A 23,961-nucleotide genomic window follows, 5' to 3' on the forward strand; every position below is an offset into this window, starting at 1 on the left:
TTTCTGTCTCTCTCAGATACACACACACACACACACACACACACACACATGCACACACACAAACAAACAAACACACACACACACACACACAGGACCTCAGAAAGGCCTCATTAGGATTGGGTCCCCATGACGACTACTAGTCCTGGCAAGGTTGGTGTGTATACTGGAAATGGTCCCCAAAAGGTAACAAAAACATACACATACACACACACACACACACACACACACACACACACACACACACACACACACACACACACACACACACACACACACACACACACACACTATAACTCCTGTTATCTACTGTATAATACCACCATGGAACAGACCAGCATTTGAAGCCTCAGCAGTCAGTATCCTGGGGGTATAGCTGTGGCAGCTATCAAAGAATAATGATTCACCCAGCCTGCCTTAATGTGGAATATGTTTTTTAATCTAATATGCTTACACACACACACACACACACACACACGCACACACACACACGCACACGCACACGCACACGCACACACACACACACACACACACACACACACACACACACACACACACTGTAATTGTGGAATTACTGTATGCAAACTGACAATTGAAACTAGTGCTCTGATTTGTAAATACCCTTAAAAGTCCTGCATGTGGTTTATCATACATTTCTGTCACTGGATTTGTCCTCTTAGCAAGTAGTTACAAACTGTGTCTTTTCACATCAACTATTCCACTCATTCCCACACTGGGAATTTACATTAGATATCTAGTATTAACAATCTTTGTTCTAGTGAGCTGGGTTCTGATGAGTGCTTTTAGAAATGACCTTGTTCGGTTTAAGTGTGCCTGGCAAACCTCAGGGGAGGAGACGATTGAAGCTAAAGCTGTGCGGCAAACATGCTACTTTGCATTTCATATTACTACTAGCAGACTGTGAGTGCAAAACTCGACCTCAAAGAGTGATCAGTAGGTTATTACAAAAACATTTCTCTTGCTGCCCAGCTCTTAGCGAGGGGTCTTTAATGAGTTTTCTAATGAGTGGGTCATTAGTGATCCATTAGAATGTCACAGTGCTCTCAGGACAGTTTGTGCCACCTCACTGAGTCATCATCAAGGACAATAGGCAGGATAAATAGGCCATCCAACTTGTCTTAATGAGAGTCAAATCCAACTGTTGATTGTGTGATGTCCCTTAAATAACCTTTTGATAGCAGAGATATCAATTCATCTGAGTGAGGACTTTAATAAATGAGTATCATTGGTGACTAAATATAGTGATGTTAAACTATTTGGATTTTCCTACATACAGACCTTGTTTCAGAAAAGTTGCCTGAGCACAACAATATAATATAACTCCTAACTAATCTTGAAGTGTATACTACCTGCTATATCAGTCCATCCCATCATAAAATCAGGTTGTTGTAGCAGAACAATATAGGAGGTGTGCGTTGTTCATCGTCCTCCCTCTGAAAACTCCTCATTATCTCTGTATCTCTCCGCAGCTTCATATCTGTATGTGTACAGTATGCCATGCTCACTATTCCATTGATCCGATCAATGATTTGATTTAAACCCCTCTCAATGAAACCCTACCAACATAGTCGTAATCAGTTTCACTTGAAAATACTATTTTCCATTTCACTGTGACTTTAAATATGAAGCTGGAGCCAGCAGGCAATTTTCCAAAATGTCAAACTACATTCAAAGGATTCAATTTATTACACGCTGGGTCTTGTTTTTGTAGTTTTAGCCACCAAATCTTTTACAGATATGAACAGCTTGAGTAGATAGGATATCATTGTTCACACAAATTCTGGAGATCTGAAAGCTTACTACAACTGAGTCTGATGGGGAATCTTTAAGTAAGGAAAGCTGAACCTGGAGGTGTGTCCGTGCACCATTGTTTTCTTTTCCAAATATGTTTGACTAACCTCAGGGTTTCAGCTTGGCTGTCTGACTGCTTGCATCTCTGTCCTTGTCAGCAGCTGTGCTACATTCATAAATCTCAGAATTTAAGTCGATTGACACATACATTTTATTGACTCTACTGTTTTAATATAATCAGTAACAGGTGGAATTGTGAGAGGAGTGCTTCTGTTTGGCATCGAGGAGTCTTATTCATTAAATATTGAGAGACACGCAGCCTTTTCCCTGTTAGTTCTAGGTGACTTGTCTGGCTTGATGGCAATAATGCTGAACAGTGAACATGTACAATATATATAAGGTTGTCCACATACAAATGCACACATGATACAAACATCTTGCTACAGTACCATGAACTGCAGGACCACGTTCTCAAAGAATCTTGAAGAATCAACATTTCCCCGCTGACCCAAGAAGACCTATTGGACCGTGACTCTAAACACAAATGATTTGTTCCACTACCCCCTCTATGGGATACACAGAAAGAGATGGAAAGAAAGAGAAGACAGAGCTAGATGGAGAAAACAGCCTGAAATGTAGGGATGATGTGTAGCTATACCCCTGGGAATGTGGGACAAGGACAGAAACCTGTCTTTGAGTCCCAAGATGAGCCTTCACATGGCAGTAGGTTTCAAGTCAGGAGTTCTGAATATTTGATGACCCAAGAAAACATTCTAAAACCATGAACAGAGCAGTAGATTCTGCCAGAAATGCAGTTTAACAAAGCACACGCTTATCTTCAGTATGTATACACGTGACTTAGCCATGACAAACAGATCGTAACAACTCATTCTATATAACTGATGCAACAAGGAAAGAACCTACAGTTTGATTTGTGAGTTTTTGAAAGAATCAAGTGTCCCTATGTTGAAACAAACAGAACAGGGCAGATAGATCCACCTGTATCAAGATAATTACATTTGAGTAGCAATTTATCCCACTTTGTTCAGAAAAGAAGATCAAAGGTCTTTGTAATTGGTTAAAATGAGTTTTATCTAGCAGGTAAAACCGAATGATAAGCATTGTGGGGGGCTCAGATGTCTGAATTATACATGGCCTTGGTGCTACTGACAGTGTTTTTGTCTGCATTTACAAGCTGGATGACACTTTGACTTTTCTCCACCACAGAAGGAAACAATGGTGGTGTGTAGTTTTCTTCATGTTGGAGTAGTTCTATTTAAAAATATCTTACACAAAGCACCCTGACAGCTTAGTTGTTCCAAGTTAGAAACATGTACACTGACAACAGGATTAAAGCTGCATTACAGGCTTGCACAAAGCAACATTAACATTCATTTGGGCCATGTTGCTGACCAGCTGGCAAATGTAAGTCTAATATTAAGTCTCTTTTAAATTTGGATTTGGTGACCATCATCTCCTGAGGGATATGTCTGGCTCTCTATCAAAGATACTTTTATTGAGCATTTTGGTTCATATAAATGAAAATTAGTAACCCCTTAATTTAACAATTATAAAGTCAAAGGATGTGTTAAATGTCCCCTTGACATTTAATCAGTACATAGTAAAGTAATTACTAAATGAATTGCCACCCTATGTAAGGTGCAAAACATGGTATTTGGGCTGAAAACCTTTAAAGGGAGGTTGCAAAAAAGCATGTCAGAGAAAATGAACAAAAACAATAACAAATCAATCAAATATACATCCTCAAAGCAAGCTGCCACCCACTCTCTTCCCTACTCCCTTACTACCAATGACCTATGGCCTTTTACCTTCTTGGCCTCACATAACTGGAATGGACTTAAAGATAATTTAGTGTTCTCATTTTAAGTTGCAAGGGACATAATGAGTTGTCAAATTCTATGAAATATAGACTTTAAGCAAACTGAATCATTTCTAAATCCAAGATGTTAATTAAGTCATCCAGCTGCAGTTGCAACACTAGTTCATTCCAAGGTGTATGGATTTTTTTTTTCTTTTCCTGTAATGAGAGCTTAAAAAAGAAAAGGTCAGATTCATGGTTGATTCAGATGAGCCAAGAATGATAAATATCTTTAGCTGCTAAATGCTCTTCTACATTCCAAAGCAGTGGCTGAGATTTTCTGTCTGCTGCCTAGTGCTGGGCAGGTAGCATACAGCGACTTTATCTGAGCTTATTTTGCCAAAAAAAACTGTATGCTGGAAATGAGATTGATGAGAGCAAAGTTTGTGGGCCATAAAGACACTAAACCTGAATGTGGGCCTGGAACTGCAGTGTGATGACAACTTTCTGTAGGTTTGTCCCTTCAAGCATGCTCTTTCACATTATGCCAGTGAATTATATAAAATGTTGATTAGTGCAGCTTTAAAAAGCCTGAATTCCACTTTTTTTGTTGTTTTAAAGTTCCAGAGATCCATGTTTGTGTCATGGAAATAACTGTATTTTTTAAACTGTGAAATTGCTTTGCATTATAAAATGCTTCTCATGAGACTATAACAGTGTAGCATGTGGAATGATATATTTTTTTGAAGGGAAATCACAACACCAACACCAGCATGCAGTATTGCTGTACATCTCACTCCCACTGTTCTGTCTGAAGTGTGCCTGGGAGAGTTACTCAGTTTAACAGTGCACATTAAATCCTGTGATTTCCTGCCTCCGCCTGCCATCAAAGAAACACCTCTCTGCTGCTGTGGACTGCATATCTCTCTCTCTCTCTCTCTCTCTCTCTCTCTCTCTCTCTCTCTCTCTCTCTCTCTCTCTCTCTCTCTCTCTCTCTCTCTCTCTCTTCTTTATTCTTTTCCTACAGTACCTGTTCCTCCTCCAGTATCCCACAAGCAAACGGATTTCTCATAAAGGAAAAGTCAGCAACGCCCTCATACAGCAAGTACAGCTGATATAAAAGTTAGGTAAGGATTTCCACACATAGAAACATCTTTTATCAATAAAGTCAGAGCACATGTTTAATACACGAGTCCTCCAACACAACACAGAGTTAATAAAAGAAAAAAAAAAGCCTTGGTTAATTGGTTTGTGTGTATATTAAATGCCTGGTTTAAGGTTGCGTGTTCCCTTGAGTTGATATGGGTTTGAAATAAGCTGTCTGTACTCCTGGTTGCATCATAACTCTTAATACCACTTAACTCCTCTGTTTACAAAATGAAACCAGCCATTCAAAATTAATTTAAAACTGACGCTCAGCTGTTTTACACCCTCTGTCAGCCACTCTATCAATATGAGCAATCTCTCTGAGAGAAATGGAGCTTCAGATAACACGATTTGGGGCAAAGCATTTATATGCATGCTTTATTACGATGTTAAAATGAGGACATTTAACACAATTTTCAACACTGTCATTATCCCGCTCATTCATTTTTATCAAATGCGTTCTCTTATTCACCCTCCACAAACCCCTCCTCAAATATAATTTTTAACATGCATCATAAATCCTTGGCTGAATAAAAAACTTAATTATGTGTATAAATATTGCACCAGCTACACTGAACCGAGCATAAGGTCGCTTTACTTCATCCATTTTCACAATTTGGCTTTTCATAAAGTCTGATGCCGTGATTTAATATGCACATACAGCGCAGAAAGGCAATTTTCAAGACTGACTCAGATGTAAATTTGTATTACATATGATAATGTTTCCTATTAGGATGAGCTTGGTTCCTTTTTGCAAATCCCACGGAAATAGAACATGAATCACCCCATACAATTCAATCCAATTCTGCTTGACATTCCAATTTCATTTGACCTCCGTTACTAAGAACTTCCTATTGTGCACGCCGCTTCATAGCAACATGTAACTCAGCTCAATTAATGTTTTTCATTCCTCCATATCTCTTATGCCTTTAAGCAAGGACCTAAAACTGTTTTGAATTAAATCTAAATCAAATTGCACATATGCTTACAAATTGGGAAATCGAGACAATAAATCAATGGGGTTAGGCATGTTAAGGGGATTACTGGCTGGACCAGCCTTGTAACCGTGGTTGTCCGTGAGCAAGCGAGTCCCTGAGTGAGTGGTGAAGCTACACTATTGGTCAGCTAGCTGAGTTTTGGAGGTTCCCCATTGGCTGTTGTGCTTTCAAAATGAATTGGTGCGAGATGATGAGGCCACAAAAGGCTTTTAAAAACTTTTTCACATATGTAGTTGTTCTTCCCACCACCTTTAATCATACTGTAATGTGTATCATTGGTGGAGTTCCCTTTAAAGGCTCCAATGCTATGTTCTTGATTCGTTTCCAGCTTTCGACTATCTCTGTCCCCTCAATTCCTTTTATCTTCCTACTGTAAGCTATACAATAAAACTGTATTTCCTCTCTTCTCTCTCCCTCTCTCACACTCACACACACAAGCATAACCATAGTTTAAAAATAATGTTTTAATGTAGTTTGCATGACTACGTACCTGTGTACCAGGCAGTTCAGGATATTGTGTTTTCACCTTTATCACCTCAAACTGTTTGGGTCAGTGAAGGCGCACCCAAAGGTAGACACAGCGAATGGAGTTAGGTAATACAAAAAGGGGTTTATTGTAGGAGTAAGAAGGTATGAGGATGACAGGCAAGGCAGAAGGTATTCAGAGGCTATGGTGGATGGCAGAGCTGAGCTGAGCTGAGCAGGATGGTGGTTAGCAAAGTTGAGCCGAGCAAGACAGGTAGACGAGGGAGTGAGGCTGGGTGAGGATAAGCTCAGGGGCTTAGTAAGAAAGTGGGCAAGGCAGGCAGGCAGAGATGACAGGAGGGAGTGATCCTGGAAGCACAATGAATCACTGTAAGTACAGGTAATGCAATCAACACGAGGAAATAACACTGGATGGAGAACCGGAGTAAATATACTGGAGTTGATGAGTTGATGGAAGGCAGATGTGCAGGCTGGGAAGGCGAGGTGAAAGAACTGCAATCGGGAGGGAGGGTGTCAAGATGGAAAACTACGTCCTCACCACTCACTCACGCACACACACACACACACACACACACACACACACACACACACACACACACACACACACACACACACACACACACAGACAGGAAGGAAGGAGACATGCGAAAAGGGAAACACAAGAGAAATAACTGGTGGCACAGCCAGGGCCATGACAAACGACTTAGCGATTTATCTCCCTTGTAAACTTTCTGAGTCTATATTGAGCTAGGAAGGCTGCTGTTGTTTTATGAAAACTATTGTGATAAACAGTCCTTTTAATTTAAGAGCACAATTGTTATTTCTATCTGCTTTTTTTGGGATGGTTGGCTTATTGAACAAGCACTGAGCCTTAAAGCGTATTTATGGATTTTGTATTGCTTTGTAAAGGATTCGTGCCACTTCCTAATGCACAGTCTATATACATGTTGTACACTGCACGCATGGGGAAAGAAATGAACCCACTCACTTACAAATAATGCCAGCTTGACCACACTGGCTACTGAAAACAGTGCTTTAGCTTGAACCACCTTGACCCACTCATTTATCTTATTGAGACAACATTAATGGTTTGCAGGCTTATCCAGTTAATAACTAATAATGTCAAGTAAAATGTCAAATAACGCAAGAGTGCCAACACAGAATACCAAGAAGAGAAACTAATTTTCTGGCTATTATTAGGTCTACATCCACTGGGCAACAATTAGTTGTGAAATGTAGCATCCTGTCCAGCTCAGCGTGTACAGTATGTTCTTTCTGTAGACCAGCCTTCATGTCCCTGTTATAGCTCTGTCCCTGCTCTCTGGCACTATTACTGCTTCACTGAGGCCTCTCCAGCCTTTGGGCTATAGTCATGTGTTTCATGCTCTGATGGCACCATAACTTACCATATAAGAGATTATCCAGTGAGTCAAACTGCTCTCTGATCTCTTCCAAGTTTGTGTGTGTCTGTGTCTGTGTCTGTGTGTGTTTGCAACCAAGTCTCTATTCTGCATTTGGTGCTCATGTTTACATTTAGCTAACGCAGATGTTAAGAAAATGCGTGAATGTCGTAGTAGTGGTGTGTTTATATGTGTGTGTGTTTCGTAGTAGTCAATGCTGAAATGTTTTATGTTTAACCATTAACATAATCTTAGATACAGATCAGATATTAAAGATGCAGTGTGTTGAATTTAGTGGCAAACTGGCGTGGCAGAAATTGAATATAATAAGTATGTTTTAATTAGTGTTTAATCACCTGAAAATAAGAATCTTTGTGTTTTTGTTACCTTACAATGTGCCCTTTATATATACACAAGGAGCGGGTCCTTTTCCACAGAGGCCGCCATGTTGTACCGCCATGTTTCTACAGTAGCCCAGACTGGACAAACCAAACATTTGCTCTAGCCTTTCACATTTTTTCACAAGTTCTGCAGCCACTGTAGATTCTCCTACACACCTGAAAGAGAGGATTAAGAGAGGGTGATGGGTTGTAATTTACAACCTTACCACTAGATGCCACTTAATCCTAAACACTGGCCCTTTAAAAGAATACAGTACAGTTATGAAACAGAATCCAGGGGGCTTAAGTATGGCCAGAGGTATGAGAAAGGGGCTCCAAGCTCCTCCCACAATGTTGGATGCACATTATTGTTTAAACTATCATTGTATGCTGTAACATTAAAATATCTCTTAATAAAATAAGGGTCTTAGCCCTAATTAAAAGACCAAATGTACACAAAATGATGTGTATTTCCTATTTTTCTATTGCAAAGTAGTTACTTATGATTGTAGTTTGTAGAAAAGGACAGAAGAAGAGGACATTAAAAAAAAAGAGCGGAAAGACTATCACAACCCAAACAATGAATATTCTAATAAAAGCAATTAGAGTAACTGTAAATAAATACAGTTTTCTGTTATTCAGTGTGCCTATTGAATAATTACTAACTCATTACCAACAGCTGACACTGTCATTGCCACTTTTCAAAGCAATCTTTTACTCTGCTAATGACCAGCTGCATTAACGATGAATCATGACACAGTCATTCACACAGTCAGCTCTGTTTTCCATATATGCTGAAGGAAGTTCATATTTCTAACATTGTACTATACACACGCATGCTGCAGCTGGAGGATCAACCCGCTGACAGATACATGTGATTATGTGGCAATGTCATGTACAATAGTGCATTTTATCTTAACACTATAATTATTTCTGAACAGCACTAAAATGGACGGATTTTAATTAGACGCTGCAAACGGAGGCTTAATTATACCTCTGGTGGCTGATCATTTGTGCACAACAGCAACAAAAATATCAAAGCAATCCTCCTGTGTCAGTGTGAAAGCGTGCATATAAAATGTTTGTGTATGCTGTCCTTCACAAGGAAGATATTGATTTTTTTGTCATTGTCATACTTGAAAACCTGAACACAGCAAATCTTTTTCCCTTTATTTGAAGAAATATTGCATTTATTTTAAGTTCAAAGACAGTCAGACAAAAGAAAGGCAAAGATATTTTTTTACAAACATGTTTGTTCCTTTCAGTATGAGCCATGTGTGTCCGATACATCAAAACATAATACATAAAAGCAAAAAGGAAAGGGGTGGATAAAATTAAAGAAATTGAGCAGCATTTGTAGTCGGTGCCGTAATCTGAGGCCAATATATTTGAAGTCAAAGCAATCAAAATTTCTGTCATGCATGTTTCTTGCATTGCATGTTAGCAATGTCAACTTTAATAAAAAATGACAAGAAAACAAAAAGATGAAATTAATAGCCATGGAGTTAGATGATAGAATCCGCTCATGAATTAATAAATATAATGCTATTTCAGGAGCAACTAATCAAGTACCATTTAATCCAATATTTACTGGGCCAACCAATTACCTCGTGGAACATTAATCAGAAAGAACATTTATAAACACATGGATTCTAATTACAAAAGAGGAACAGCCTGCCCTTATTTGTTAAAAGCACTGCCAAGTGCACCAAAAATCAGAACTCTAATTGGAAATGACACAAAAAAGCATCAATGGTGATTGGTTCTGAGAGCGAGCAGTTTGATGAATCAGACTGTGGAGTGGGTATGACAGTCATCAGTCAGCTCAAAGGGGGGCTGTATTAAATGGCTGCTCCAGGGATGATTTCAGTGTGACATGTCTGCTGCACCTGGGAAATTCCCAGTTCACTAACCAGGCAGCTGTAACTCCACTGTTTTTGTAGTCTCTACATCAAACTGTCACACGCAGTCAATAGTTGAATGTTAAATCTCAGGTTCCAGTCGTGAAGGTCTACTGGATGTGTTATAACTTTTTATCCCAGCCAAGTTTTAATACACTTCTTTCAAAACAGGCAGAAATCAACACTACCCTACAAAGCCGAAAACGTAAAAAGTACATATATTTGGTCAAAATTCTGTCTAGACCTAAACCTAACTTTTTGACATATTTTTATCATACAAAAATGATCCGGCTGGATATGGTGATGATATGTGTCATTGCTGTGAAAACACAAGCGTAAAAATTTTCCAGCAACTACAAAATGGAGTTTAGAAACCAAACCACAGTAACTGCACTTCCACAGTGTAGTTACTGCATTCTGGCTTTAGTGACAGTTTTGGTGGACTCCAGGCTACACAACGCATTGTTGCACTTACTCCACTCTGCCACAGAGGCACAGTCAACTAGCTAACACAGCTAAAGCTGGAAAGCCACATCAAGTCAAAGCTAACTGGTGAGATAGCCATTGCTAGCTTTAGCTAAATCTAAAACTAAATGTGTTTATTGATTCGTTCCAGTTGTTACCTTGAATTGGATACTATCCAGTTAATGGACTGAAACCACAGCAATTCATTAATTATTTTTGCATCACTAAATGTGGCAGTAACTGTAAAAAAATCCTGCTAAAGCTAACGTAACTATCTTAGCAGAGTAGCAGTAACCAGTTCAGCGTTTGACTCTAATGGAATTCATGCAATTTGATGTGGTTAAGTTACCTTTAAATCACATATTCAAGGTATTGAATTATTTTGTATTGATTTCAATGAAAGTAGACGTAGACAGACACCAAGCAAAACAGAGATATACATTTAATTCCTGTGAACTACCGTATGAACTGCAAACAAAAGAAGTAAAGTTTATTTTTCTAGACTAGTTAAAATAGACACTGAATCTGAAAGAACACACTTTGTTTGTAGATACTACATCATCCCCTTGTTTTCCATTAATATTATACAAAGGCATGGTGCAATATTAGCATTTTTAGTTATTCTGTAGGTTCTATGGCAATGTAGTTGGGGTAAAATATACAGCCTTAAAAGACATTAAGGCATAACAACCTTAGAATCTGTTTCGCAGTTCAAACCCTTTTTTTCTCTCAACTCTCAAGTTACTGCTCTCTGCAAAAGGCTAATTGCAAAACCTTCACATCAAATAGTGCTTAGGACTGCTAATAGGACTCAAAAGTCTTTCTTCTGATATGCCAACTGGGAACTGTAAGCTAGTCACTTGTTGAAAATGGTCAACACAGGGTAGCAGTGAACCCTGACTGGTTAGCAGTTATGAGACGAAGCCACAAAGAGGCTGGAGGAAGAGGCCCACGGTTCCCAAGACGCACACGGTCACAAACACCCAAAGGAAGATTCTATCAATCACCATGGCAACGTACTTCCAGTCATCCTCCACCTGTGAGCGAGGGAGGGGGCAAAACAAAAAGTGTGAGAAGATGGTGACAAATGGAGATGTAATGTGGAGGTGAAGAGAGGTGCACAGTGAGAAGAAAAGGGTGGGAGGTTGTGGGAGTTGGTGGGGTGATGTAAGGATTACACAGCAAGGATAGACAAAAGGAAAGACAAAAAAAGAAGAAGAGAGAAAAGAGTTGAGCATACCTTGTAAGCCAACAGAAATTGATACATAATTAACAAAGGAGAAAATTACTATGATAATCACATTCAAACCACAGTGTCGAAAGAAGCGACAGACGTTTTGACAAAGCTGATTGAGCCACAAGTTTTGCATATCAAAGGCTCCTTGTCCCCTTGGGGAAATTTCACCCACTGTATTTATAACTGACAGAGAAGGAAGGGAGAGATCTCTACTAAAATCTAAAATTATTTGGTGCTAACTAACACTATTGTCAACTTCTGGAGCTGGTCAGGATTTGCACCAAGAATCAGGAATCACAGCAGAGCTCTCCAAGGCCAACACTGCATGCCTTTTTGCATAAATGCATTATGCATAGAAAATGCTTGGTGTGTATTTGCTTGCATAAGAGACAGCAGGTTTATATGGAGTTTTGAAACACTGGAACATTATATTTCCTGGGTGACTTGATTCTGAAGTTTTGTCAACTGTTGTATTTCCTGAAATGGTAAGACTCAAAATAGAATTTACAGTAACAAGACTGTACAATGTGAATATCGTCATATTGGAGTAACAGTAAAGGTTGTCATGATTATCTAAATCACTTTATTTTAAAGTAACACTGTAAAAAAGCCCATATGACTTCTTAGTGGTGCCACCAAATACTTAGCAATTTGCTTGATGAGTATGGTGTCATTATAGTTGTTTAGTATTATTACTGAATGACAGCCAAAAACTATGAAAAAATGGACCCAAGCTGTTAAGATAATGATCCTTTAAGATGTTGCAAAAGATATGTGGTTGGGTGTATTCAACCTTAATGGGACCAAGAGCTAGAAAACAAACAAATAACTTCAAGTATGTTCAGGGCTATGAAATCTAGCAGTGTCATAGGTGGCCACCACCTTCTGGTGTTTCTGTTTCATCATATGCTATATCACCAAGCCAAGTGTCTGATAGCAATCATCATACTTCTGATCTCCATGATTAAAACTGACAACTTTTTTAATTGAAATTTGAATATAAGATAAACGATGTGAAATAAATGTAACAATAACTCACCTCTTTTGCCTTGTTGCGGCTTCTCATGTTTTCAGCTATGTACTTGACGCTCTCGATGGCCTGTTTGATCTCTGGTGACACCACAGAAAAAGCCACCACTGTACTGATGCTCTGTGGACTAAGCTGACGTGTAATCTTCCCCGTATCTGTTGTTTCTGGGGTCTCATTACCATGCTGGCAGGGGCAAGGGCATTTCTTCCCAGTGCAGCCCTCCATTGGGGATAGTTTACTGTCCCCAAACTCTAGACAGTTTAGGGAACCTCCTCCAACCTGCTGAAGATCACAATAAGAAAATGGTTTCAGTTTCTGATTAATTTCCTGTATATTTTTAATATAAAATATTGGGGTCTCTGGACTACATATCTGGGATCCTGGCAGTACAACATTAACTAACTTCTTTTCAACTTCTTTGGAGACATTCAAGCAGTTCTTCCACGTAGCTCTCAGTGTTGACCATAAATGAATTGAAACATACCATATATACATTGTGTTAAAAGATTGTTAGACAGTAGCAAAATCCAAAGGGGTTATAGCATAGAATAATAGATCAAGATGAAAGAGACTGTGTATGATCTGACAAGCCAGCTGTCAAATGTTAGAAAAACCTTTTTTTTGGTGGAAGCTATTAGAGGTATGCTTCCAAGAAGGGGGAATACATTTTATATGCTTTCGTATGTTTTGACTCCTTGATAGCAGTTCAGATTTTTCCCTCAACTGTTCTTCCATAGTATACACATAAGAGATCTACATTAATCCACGGTGGTTCTCACTTGATTGACTAGCTTTCAGATGGTATATTGACTTGTCTTTTAACGCCCACCATACATTGAGACTCAGTAGGAATCACCCAACCATGAAGAAGTACATTCCACAAGAGAGAATTAAGTGTACTGTATAGGTCAAAGCCTCCCTGCCTCTTCGCTATCATTAATTGAAACACAATGGAATCAAACCTATGTTCTGAGTTTGGTGAAGGTGCATAATGATTTGTTTGGGACTCGAATACACAAAGTTTAGCAGTTACACTTGACTTAGATTCAGTTGGTCATGACGTAGGACTAATTGTGAATTGCAAAATAATAACTTTATCCAACCTTATTGGCTTATTGAATCGGTCCAGAGGTGACACTAGTGACAGAATCTTGCTAAAGTGGTCAACAAGATAACTGGATGTTGTGGGATGGGGAACCCTTACCTGCATTAAACTATTCTTCCTCTTCTTCCCTCCTTTCCCTCCTCCGCCTCCTCCTCCCCCTCCAGCTCCTCCTGCCTCCCCACTGCTGTCCAACCCCCCAGCCTTGCTGTCTTCATCAATCGGTCTCCGCATCAACATAATCCTCGGCAGCACTTTGAGAAACACTGAGCGCACCCAGCCCGGCATAGTGTGGGTCATTGGCGTGCGGTAATGTACGTTCAGCACGAACACGGTGATGACAATGCTGAGTGTGACAAAGATCATGGTGAAGAGCAGGTACTCTCCAATCAGTGGGATGACCAGCGATGTCGAGGGGATGGTCTCGGTGATAACGAGCAGGAACACAGTGAGGGAGAGCAGGACAGAGATACAGAGCGTGACCTTCTCTCCACAGTCAGACGGGAGATAGAAAACCAGCACTGTGAGGAAAGAGATGAGGAGGCAAGGGATGATGAGGTTGATGGTGTAGAAGAGAGGAAGCCGCCGGATGTAGAAGGAGTAGGTGATGTCTGGGTAGATCTCCTCACAGCAGTTGTATTTGATATCATGCTTGTAGCCCGGAGCATCAATGATTTCCCACTCGCCACTCTCCCAGAAGTCTTTCAGGTTCACCTATATGATGGATACAAATGTTAAATCAAAGTCACGTAATGATTTAACACAAACTATCAAAAAAATACATATGATGCTCATGGTTTCAGTTTTTAGTTTAAATTCTCTGATAAATATGGATAATGTAAGATGGCGCAAAACAACTTCAAACCTGGATTTTATGCCCACATGCACAAAAGAGATGTTGCTCCAACAAAAACACTGGTTACTGTAGTTTACGGTGAATAGAGTGAATAAGGATAATGTTTTATAGTAAAATGCAAACACAGACACTGATTATCCTATTAAAAATAAAAAGATGATTAGACTGGTTGTATTTTGTCTTCTAATTTTACTTTCATTCGGATTTATATTTCATAGTACATATATTTAAAATGTATATATAAAGGGGTACTCCAGTGATTTAATATTGAACAAAAAAAGAATGATAAATATTGAAGAAGCAAAGTTCAATATGCTGACTTGTAACTGTTCCTCATATGGGTCAAGCTTAAATTCATTAGCATCCTAAATGTCCTCTTTTTGCCCCACAGTTTATGCTGTAAATGATGTGTCAATTATTATTTTAAAGTTACCCTTATGACATCATCAGCGTTATTTTAGACTCTCCCTGCAGAGCTACATAATTCAACAGTATTCATAATCTGAGTAGTGCCCATCATGACAAATAAACTGAACTTTATGTTTAAAATCGATGGAGTTCACCTTTATTAGCCATACATGCACTACATGCAATATCTAATCGGATGAGCTAAAAATATAGGCCAAAAAAAAGAAAAGAAATAAAGAATGTAGCTGATAGTTACGCCAGACTTAAACACAGTCACAAAAACTGACCTTAGACCCAATAAGAACCAGGTCAATCTTGGCTTTGTCATAAGTCCAAGAACCGAACTTCATGGAGCAGTTCTGATAGTCGAAGGGGAAGTAGGTGATGTCCATGGGGCAAGAGGATTTGAAAATGGCTGGAGGGACCCAAGTGATGGTACCATCAAACTTAAGCAGAGCCTTGGTCTTATCTTCCACCAGGAAATCACCTACAGCACTGTATATGAGGTGTGTGTGTTATTAATGTGTGAATACGGTATGAAGCGATTATGATACAAGCATATGTGAGTTTTGAATAAGACACAAAGGTTAGAAGAAGGCAGAGATGTCAAACAATGGAAGAAAAAGGTGAGGAGAAAATGAAACACAAGAGAGGGGAGAAGATAATAAGGTGAGGTCATGGAGGAGAAAGAACATTAGGATTAAACGACAGAGGACAATGAAAGCTGCATTACATCTCATTGTGAGGAATAAAATTGCCTTTGATTAATGTTATAAGTCACTATTGTAAGTAGAAAAGAAAAAATGAGTCCACAATTAAGTGAAGAGAAGTACAGTGAATAGAGCACAGCACAAACCCACTGCCTAGTGAACAATAGACAAGGCATTAGCATATGTCTGTGTTATTTCTGTGCAGCTGGGATGTTATTACAGTACAAGTTAGATTTTTTTGCCAATTAGGGGCAGTGAACAAGTAATAAACACAATATTGATGTATTATCTCCCAATAAGGTTGGTATGGCAAACATGTTAGCAAGCAGTTGTCTTTTTAAACACATTCGGTAGAGCTACATTAGTATTTATTTGAAGTGAAGTTTCTGGTGAAGTTCAACATTCATTCTCCTTTTAGCTCTGTTTTGGTCTCTCCCAACTCTTAAGAGAAATATCGGGCTCATTAGCAACTAATGTTCATCAGGTTATCACCATCATGGCAGGTTGACCAAAACAATGCTGTCGTTTTTTCTGGTGATGACAGTATCTTATAATGTTTGCCAGTCACACTGATCATGGTAATGATGATGACAGTCTCACTTGTTGTAGAGCACAATGTCGGGTCTCCAGATCTTATTTGATGGAACCCGAATGAACTCAATTCCATCAAATTCAACCGGCATCCATCGCAGCTTGTAGTCATTCCATATCTGAAAGAGACCAGGAGACAACCACTGTGAATAAATTGGGAGTCAACCATCTGTTTTGGGTTTTTCATTGTGCACTGCAGACAGTACTAGTCACTGGAGACCCCCCTCCCCCTTTCATGGGAATATTTTGAATTACATATTTATACTGCAGGCAAACCTTCCTTTGATGTTATGGAGCCAAATAATGATGTTATAGGAAAAAATCTAATGTTGATAGACTGAAACTCGTTTTACTGAGCAATTTGAAACATTTGTGGAGTGCTTTCATTGTTTTCTCACTGAAAAATTGGCTAAATTTAGCATTTTGATGTACATCCTCCTGGTAATACAGCCCAAGTGCATCAGTTCAGTAACCAAATATCATTTACTATAAAATTATCATCTGTATACAGAGCAGTTCAGCGAGAAGTAGAGTATTTAAGTAAATAGCTCGCTGACAGAATTAAAGGAGGAGTGTGTTCACTTGCTATTCTATCAACATACCTGCGGGTAACATTTCATGAGCCGTGGAGCCATTAGTCTTGGCTATATTTGCATGTCATTCAAGATGAATTCATTCATTAGCAAGGCGGATTAATACCCATATGACCTGGGAGCAGTTTAATTAACCACTTCATGCTACACTGGCTTTCCCATTTATCTACCCAGGGAGTTAACAATATGATTGGCTGGAGATGTAATTCCTGATAGGAAGAGTCATGTGGCTTACTGTTTACAAAATGCCAGTGATTCCACATTTACTTTCTATTTTCTATTCAGTTCAATGATATTCTAGCAAAGACAACATCACACAGTTCCTAAAAATCGGTGGGAATATTTAATGTATAGTTTTGTTTTATGAAGTATAACAATCATGACAGAATGTTAAACAGCTAGCTAGGTACTCAAACCCACCCCCACCCCTCATAATCAACTAGTAAGTCATAGGTTAATTAATTTAGTGACAGTGGTTGCCTAACAACCTTTCATTTAATCATTCTTGGTCCAAAAATTAGAGAATGGCAATAATAGCAGGATGCAAGCTCCTGTTATATTACCCTTAAATGTGGAAATAACCATGACAATAATAATAATAATAATAATAATAATAATAATAATAATAATAATAATAATAATAATAATAATAACAACATGAATAATAACATGAATAAGAAGAAGAATACTTCTAATGAGTGTGTTCTTCCATTTGTATTGTTTCACAATTTTTCAAGACCACAGATGTCTATCTATGGATACACCATCTTAAATTGTATATATTTCTCCTTTTTATGCCTGCTTTTAAGTTGGGTGGGAAGATTAGTCTTTTTTCCTGAAGTTGAGGCGAAGTTGATTAATAATTAACAGTGTTATTGTTGTTGTTGTTTTTAAGTACAATATAAGGTTCAGCTTCCTTCCCCACTCCAATAAATTTTGTACAGTCTCTCCTGTAGTGACTGGCAAAAAAAAGAGAAATAAATGAAAAGGAGGGAATGACAATAAAGTGGACAAAAAGGGATACAGGATAAAGAGGGGAGATATAAAGAGATGGGAAAAAAGAATATGTTTTTCAGAGGTTAGAGCAAGGAGAGAGAGAAATGATTCTTAAATTCTGCCTCTGTTGCGAGCACTTTTCATTTTATAAAATTACAGCTTAATATGTCTTATCCCTTACATAAAAGTAGTCAGTTGAGCTTGTTTTTTGATGTATAAAGAGTACAAACACTGTATACAGTTACAGAAGGAGTCCCCTGCAGAGTTGCTGCAGAGAAGATGCAATAAATTCATCAAGGGGGAGGGAGGGGGGGCTTTCTAAAATGGCTTCCACTGTAAATCCACTGGCTGCAATCCAGAGTGTTTATCAGTGACTGTGGTGTTGACACAGCTTCTCATTAGTGATGCCTTGTAATAAATAAACAGCCCAGCCTTTTATAAACAACAAATAAAATCAGCCGACACAGACCTTTCAATGTATTTTAATTGGAGAGCTCAGAAATCAAAGCATCATCTTATCCATCATTGAATCATATCAGCATCCAACAGCTGTTCATCAACAATTAGACGCCGATTTAAATCCGGATGTCTGTGATATTTACAGCAAGTTTTAAAAGGGAAATACAGATTGGGGACAGGGTAAAAGAGGGGTGAAAAAGGTATGAGAAAGGTGGCGCTTTGGACGACAGAGACAAAATGAGTTATTTGGGAGGATAGCTGGCTGCGTGAGGTCAGGAGTTCAGGGTCTGTGGCTATAGATCTGCTGAGAGACAGAGTGTGACTAACCATAATGCTAACATTGATCACTTCCCTCTGTCTATGTACGGTTAGGCCAGTGGAAGTGTGTGTTTGTTTGTGTTTGTGTGTGTGTGTGTGTGTGTGTGTGTGTGTGTGTGTGTGTGTGTGTGTGTGTGTGTGTGTGTGTGTGTGTGTGTGTGTGTGTTTGTGTGTGTGTGTGTGTGTGTGTGTGTGTGTGTGTGTGTGTACTTACATGTCTGAGCCATAAATTTGTTTCCATGATCTGATTCACCTCATCCTGCAAGAGAGGCAGAGAAGGAAGATATCTTGTTAGGCAGCAGAAATATGTCTCTGTTTGTGTGTGTGTGTGTGTGTGCGTGTGTGCGTGTGTGCGTGTGTGTGTGTGTGTGCACGGGGGTGTTTGAGAGAGAGAGAACACACTATATGCAGTGTTAAAAGAAGAAAAACTAATCCACGAATTTTGAAAGAAATGGAATTTGTCTTGAAATCTGTGTCCTCTGTAGAGCTGGATGATTGACAGTAAAGGTCAACCGTGAGTGAGTTAATAATAGATGAAAGGGTTAGAGATGTCACCCCCCCCCCTCTTGACCTCCCTGTGTGACCCTGATTCAGTTTTGATTTGCAGTCCTGTGACTCCCAGAATTCCACATGAACCGCATACATAGATGCATCAGCCACATGTATACAAGCAGACACTTGAGAAAATACTGTATGTGTACGGTCACACACACACATATATACATACACACACATAGTGACACATTCAGTCAGAGCACACACGCCCACACACGTGCACATCTGCACACTCACCTTTAGAGTAATCTCACCTTGCCGAGCAAGCAGATATAGCTACATATCAGTTGAGTCTGTAAAAAGGCTCCTGCAGGCAATTTTCTCTTAATCTGAGGATTTCCATTCTGAGCTGAAAACCTCTTTTCACGGGGGGGATGTGCAGCATACCCTCTCTCCATCACCCCCCCCCCCCCCCCCCACCCCACCCCCACCCCTGCATCTAACTTAACATTGCCAAAGCAAAACAGCAGTGTATAACAACACTGCCTGACATTCTCAGAATCCGTGAAATTGAACAGACTAAATAAAGACTTTCTGCTTTCACTTTTCTCATTCTGCCACTTATCGTTCGCCTTTTCTGTTTCAAAGGTAGGGAATATGATCAAGATGCTTGTTGGATTATGTCTCACAGTTCACACAGACTCAAACATGCTGCAGAGAGGAGGCTTTAAGTGAAACTGTATTTTGGATGCGTTGTCGATACACACAAAACAAGACAGAGCTGTATGAAAAGAATGTGCAAAGGTGCTTAAATCTCTTCAATTCCTCTGTGTGTACGTGTAAAGCTTACAACTTTGACCAGCTGCGAAATGGAGACCTCAAACTCCACTGTGACAGGGTCGGAGACATTCTCCACTGGTCTGATGAACTGGTTATATCTTCTGAACAGCTTCCTGAACAGTCGGTCCTCTGCCTTGGATGAGAAGCAGTCTGAGGGAAGAGATGAAAAGCAGCATTAGAAAAACACTGATAGCATGCAAAAGCAAAACAAATTCAGCTCAAATCCGTGTCCAAGATTCTGAAAGGCTAATACTGCCATTCCTAATCAGCGACAGATAACAGTTAACCACAGTCACCCACAGTCCTTCAAGTAGATTTTTATCAAATCAAGTCATGCTACAAATAATGAACTGAGAGAAAAATAGATCTTCCAATTTTGATGCTGCGTCACATGAAGAAGTCCTTTGAGTTTGTGGAATCATTTTTTCATGACATTTGATTAATCATCTATTAAAAAGTATTTTTAGATCATAGATCCTCTTTCCAGATCATCAGAGTTAAAACTCTACTTTTTCTTTTACTCTTAGTTTTCTGTATGGGGTCATAGCATTGAACACTGTTAAGTTAAGAAGCAGAGCAACCATTTTCATTCTGAATGGTTTGGGATTATGAAATATTTTCTGCTTTCTCATTCTCTGCAGGAATATACTCGTACATTGAGATTCTGTTACTGCTCTGACAGAGAATATGAAAAAAGGAGAAGAAGCTCATCACTTTATTCAGGAACGACCTTTCACCCTGACCTGACTGACACACCTGATTCCATTCTCACTGCTTCAATATATATCAATTTAGTTCAGTTTCCCAGGAGACCTTTTTCATTACCTGATTCCAAACCCATCACCAGGGTTATAGACCTTCTGTCCTTATAGACCTCCACCCACTGTAAGGTTTTCATTCACCATTCACCACCATTGTTAGCTTATTGTCAGCTATTATAACTACAAATCTTAAACCACCATTAAACAAACCAACTCTTAATCTTATTCATCTAATACTAGCCTTTATGACAAATTCCAACAGCACTGACACCACAGTAGCCGGGGTGACCATTTCATAACTGATCTCAGTGCAGCTCTTCAATACTGCTGTTCACAGCTTGTTATCACATAGCCATATTGGAATCCAGAGTGCATTGTAGGCAACTTATTTGTAGAACATGTACTTCACAAGGACTAATACAGCGCTGCTTAAAAGTTTGTGAACCCTTTAACATTTGCTCTATTATTGCATAAATGTGACCTTACACGTGATTGGATTTCCCTGCAAGTCCTAAAACTATATAAAGACACACGAATTAGACAAATGAGACAAAAACCTTAAACTTGTTTGTTTGTTTGTTTATTTATTGAAGATCCAATATTACATATTTGTGTGTGGCAAAAATATTTGATCCTCTAGGATTATCAAGTCATTTGAAGGGGAAATTAGAGTCAGGTGTTTCAATCAATGGTGAGTCCTTGAGGCCCTGCCTTATCTAAATAGGAGAAATCTGAGTCTTTACTATCAAAACCTGAGCTTCACAAGTGTGTTGTCATGTCTTCAACAAAGGAGATTTCTGAGGACCATAGAAGAAGAGATGTTGATACTCATCAGCCTGGAAAGGGTTACAAAACCATTTCCAAACAGTTTGGACTCCACCAGTTGACTATCAAGCAGATGGGGTACAAATGGAAGACAACCAACACCACTGTTGCTCTCCTTGGTGGAACTATTACATGCCAATAGTAAGGCATACAGTCTGGGAGGCAACAAGGGACTCCAAGGTAATGTCTAGGAAATTAGAGGCCTTTCTTGTCGTGGCTTCAGTCAATATTCATGAGTCCAACATCAGGAGAACTTTGAACCTCAATGATGTGCATGGCAGAGTCATATGTCTATATTTTCTTCTGTTAGGCCTCAAAGTCAGAGTGGAGGTTCTGAATTTCTGAATTGAGGAGAACTCTAGTACAACATGGAAGGAGTGGGCATATTTTAGAGGAACAATGTCTTTTTATATGAATATTTTGATACTTATCTGTTCCCTCATGAAAAGTTTTCGTCATTGAAAACCATTGGAACTGACCTGAATTAATAAAGTTCTTTGCGGTCCAGTGAGTAATTGCTTTCTGCTTATTTGGGTAGAGGTATGAGCATGCAGTATAATCCCATATTCAAGATATCCTGGAATAGAATTTCATTTAAGCTTAAATAGAACTGGAGATAAATCATTATGACAAGCATGTCCTCTTCTCTTCTCCCAACTAAGTGTTGGCAACTGTGGTGGTTTATCCTGTATGAGTACACAATTTATTATGAATTACCTAAATATAGGTATGTGCTTGACTAGACTGCTGTTTAAGTGTTGTATACATAACCAAATCATGAATATGTATATATTTATATATTTACTAATTATCCAGGAGCCCAGAAGGCCTGAGGCACAATATGACTACCAAGTGAAGAATGTACGGCAAGCTATTTTAACATAGCTTGCCGTACAGGAGGTGAGGCTGTTTTTTAGCCATCACTTGATCTGAGGTTTTAGTTTGTTATTAGGCACAATTAAACTAAAAAGAAGAACTCTGGTACACTAGATGAATGACCTCATCTGTCAGTGAAGTATGCATAACATCATGCATGCTAATGATTGGATTTTGATTAAGTGATCGGTCATCTCATTGGTCAGTTTTCAAGCACTGCATTACAGTTATAATCCTTGACAATTTTTTTCTGCATTAGTCATTCAGTTCATTTACATTGTTTAAATTCCTCCATATATAGTCATTTGTGGCAGAGTCCACCATTTCCACCAGGATTAAAATGATCTTCCTACGTACAGGGGATTCAAAGCAAACAATGCATGAAATGTATGTAAGCCAGCGTTACTGTATACGCCTTCAAGAATCTAAAATAAGTTCAGTTGGCTTTGACTTAACCATTGTACATAGATTTCTCATTCACTCTTCTTACACCACAGTATCAGAGTGGTATGAAGTTACCGCTAATGCAAATCACACATTTCCTATTACTGCATCTTCACATTAAAACCATTCATCTGGACAAACATGGGTTACTGTTAAGTTAGAAGCACTTAAAGAAACGCAATGTATTTGTCAGTGAGTATAGCACTGCCAGTGATTGCAAAAATGCATCTATAAAACCAGACCTGGCTATTTTTTGACAGCAGAACAGTTTTAGAGATTGAATTGTAATTATAATAACCATTGGTGGTAACTTCAAATGTAGTTATTGTGTTGACCATGAGTAAAAATCACATTGTACCAATATAAACCCGGAATTGTTGGTTGTGTAAGCCAAGAAAGTTTCAAAGTGAACATATGAAAAGAGACGAGTGGAAAGTTCTCCACACTGTTTTGCTGCCTTGAAGCCAACTGAGTCACGATGGTTACCACTGCTGGTGTTTGTGAAGATGATCACCCACTCTTCCTCCTTCAAGACCCCCCAGTGCCCTAGGTGTTGTCACATAGAAACTGCACTCACTCCCCATCACTCTCTATTAATATCTAGCTCAATACTATGTTCTCCTCTGCATGGCAGATCTCAAAGCTGTTCAATGGGGGAGAGTAAGAGAGATTTGGATTGGAGAAGGAATGTACAAAAGTGACAAAGAAAGAAAGAAAGAAAAAACTACAAGACAAATGAGGAAACAAAGACACTAAGAAGTACAGGAAGCAGAAGTCTACCATTGAGGAGCATTAGTGTCACCTCAAGGACACCAGCACATTTTGCCTTTAACTCTTTTTTTAAATAATTTGGTGCCTCTCCTCATTTGACTAAAAAACAGGCAAATTGTATTTGGGAAAGATGAGGAAAAAAATCTCTTAATTAAAATGACTTCTTTAGAGAAGGCCTTGAAATCTTAATGATGAAACAGTGCTGACCCTATTACATCGAGATTCCTCCCTCAAAGGCAGGAGAT

The 23,961-nt window shown here is 38.9% G+C and overlaps 1 protein-coding gene across 3 annotated transcripts; it reads right to left on the reverse strand.

Annotated features, from left to right (window-relative positions):
- Positions 1-11,315: 11,315 nt before the first annotated feature.
- Positions 11,316-20,181, reverse strand: chrna6 (cholinergic receptor, nicotinic, alpha 6). Of its 3 annotated transcripts, none has more exons than XM_062428070.1 (7): positions 20,050-20,181; positions 18,919-18,963; positions 16,348-16,457; positions 15,325-15,532; positions 13,959-14,487; positions 12,681-12,940; positions 11,316-11,441 (listed from the first exon to the last, which is right to left on the reverse strand). In XM_062428070.1, exons 2-7 carry the CDS (start codon positions 18,943-18,945, stop codon positions 11,316-11,318), a joined length of 1,260 nt encoding a protein of 419 aa, XP_062284054.1. In that variant the 5' UTR covers positions 18,946-18,963; positions 20,050-20,181. The 3 variants fall into 3 exon arrangements, with proteins under 3 accessions (XP_062284054.1, XP_062284053.1, XP_062284052.1); XM_062428069.1 differs by having other exon boundaries at positions 12,681-12,950; positions 13,876-14,487; XM_062428068.1 differs by having other exon boundaries at positions 12,681-12,953; positions 13,876-14,487.
- Between the last annotated feature and the right edge of the window lie 3,780 nt (positions 20,182-23,961).

The sequence above is a fragment of the Scomber scombrus genome, chromosome 2, assembly GCF_963691925.1.
Source record: "Scomber scombrus chromosome 2, fScoSco1.1, whole genome shotgun sequence".
Classification (NCBI taxonomy): Eukaryota; Metazoa; Chordata; class Actinopteri; order Scombriformes; family Scombridae; genus Scomber; species Scomber scombrus.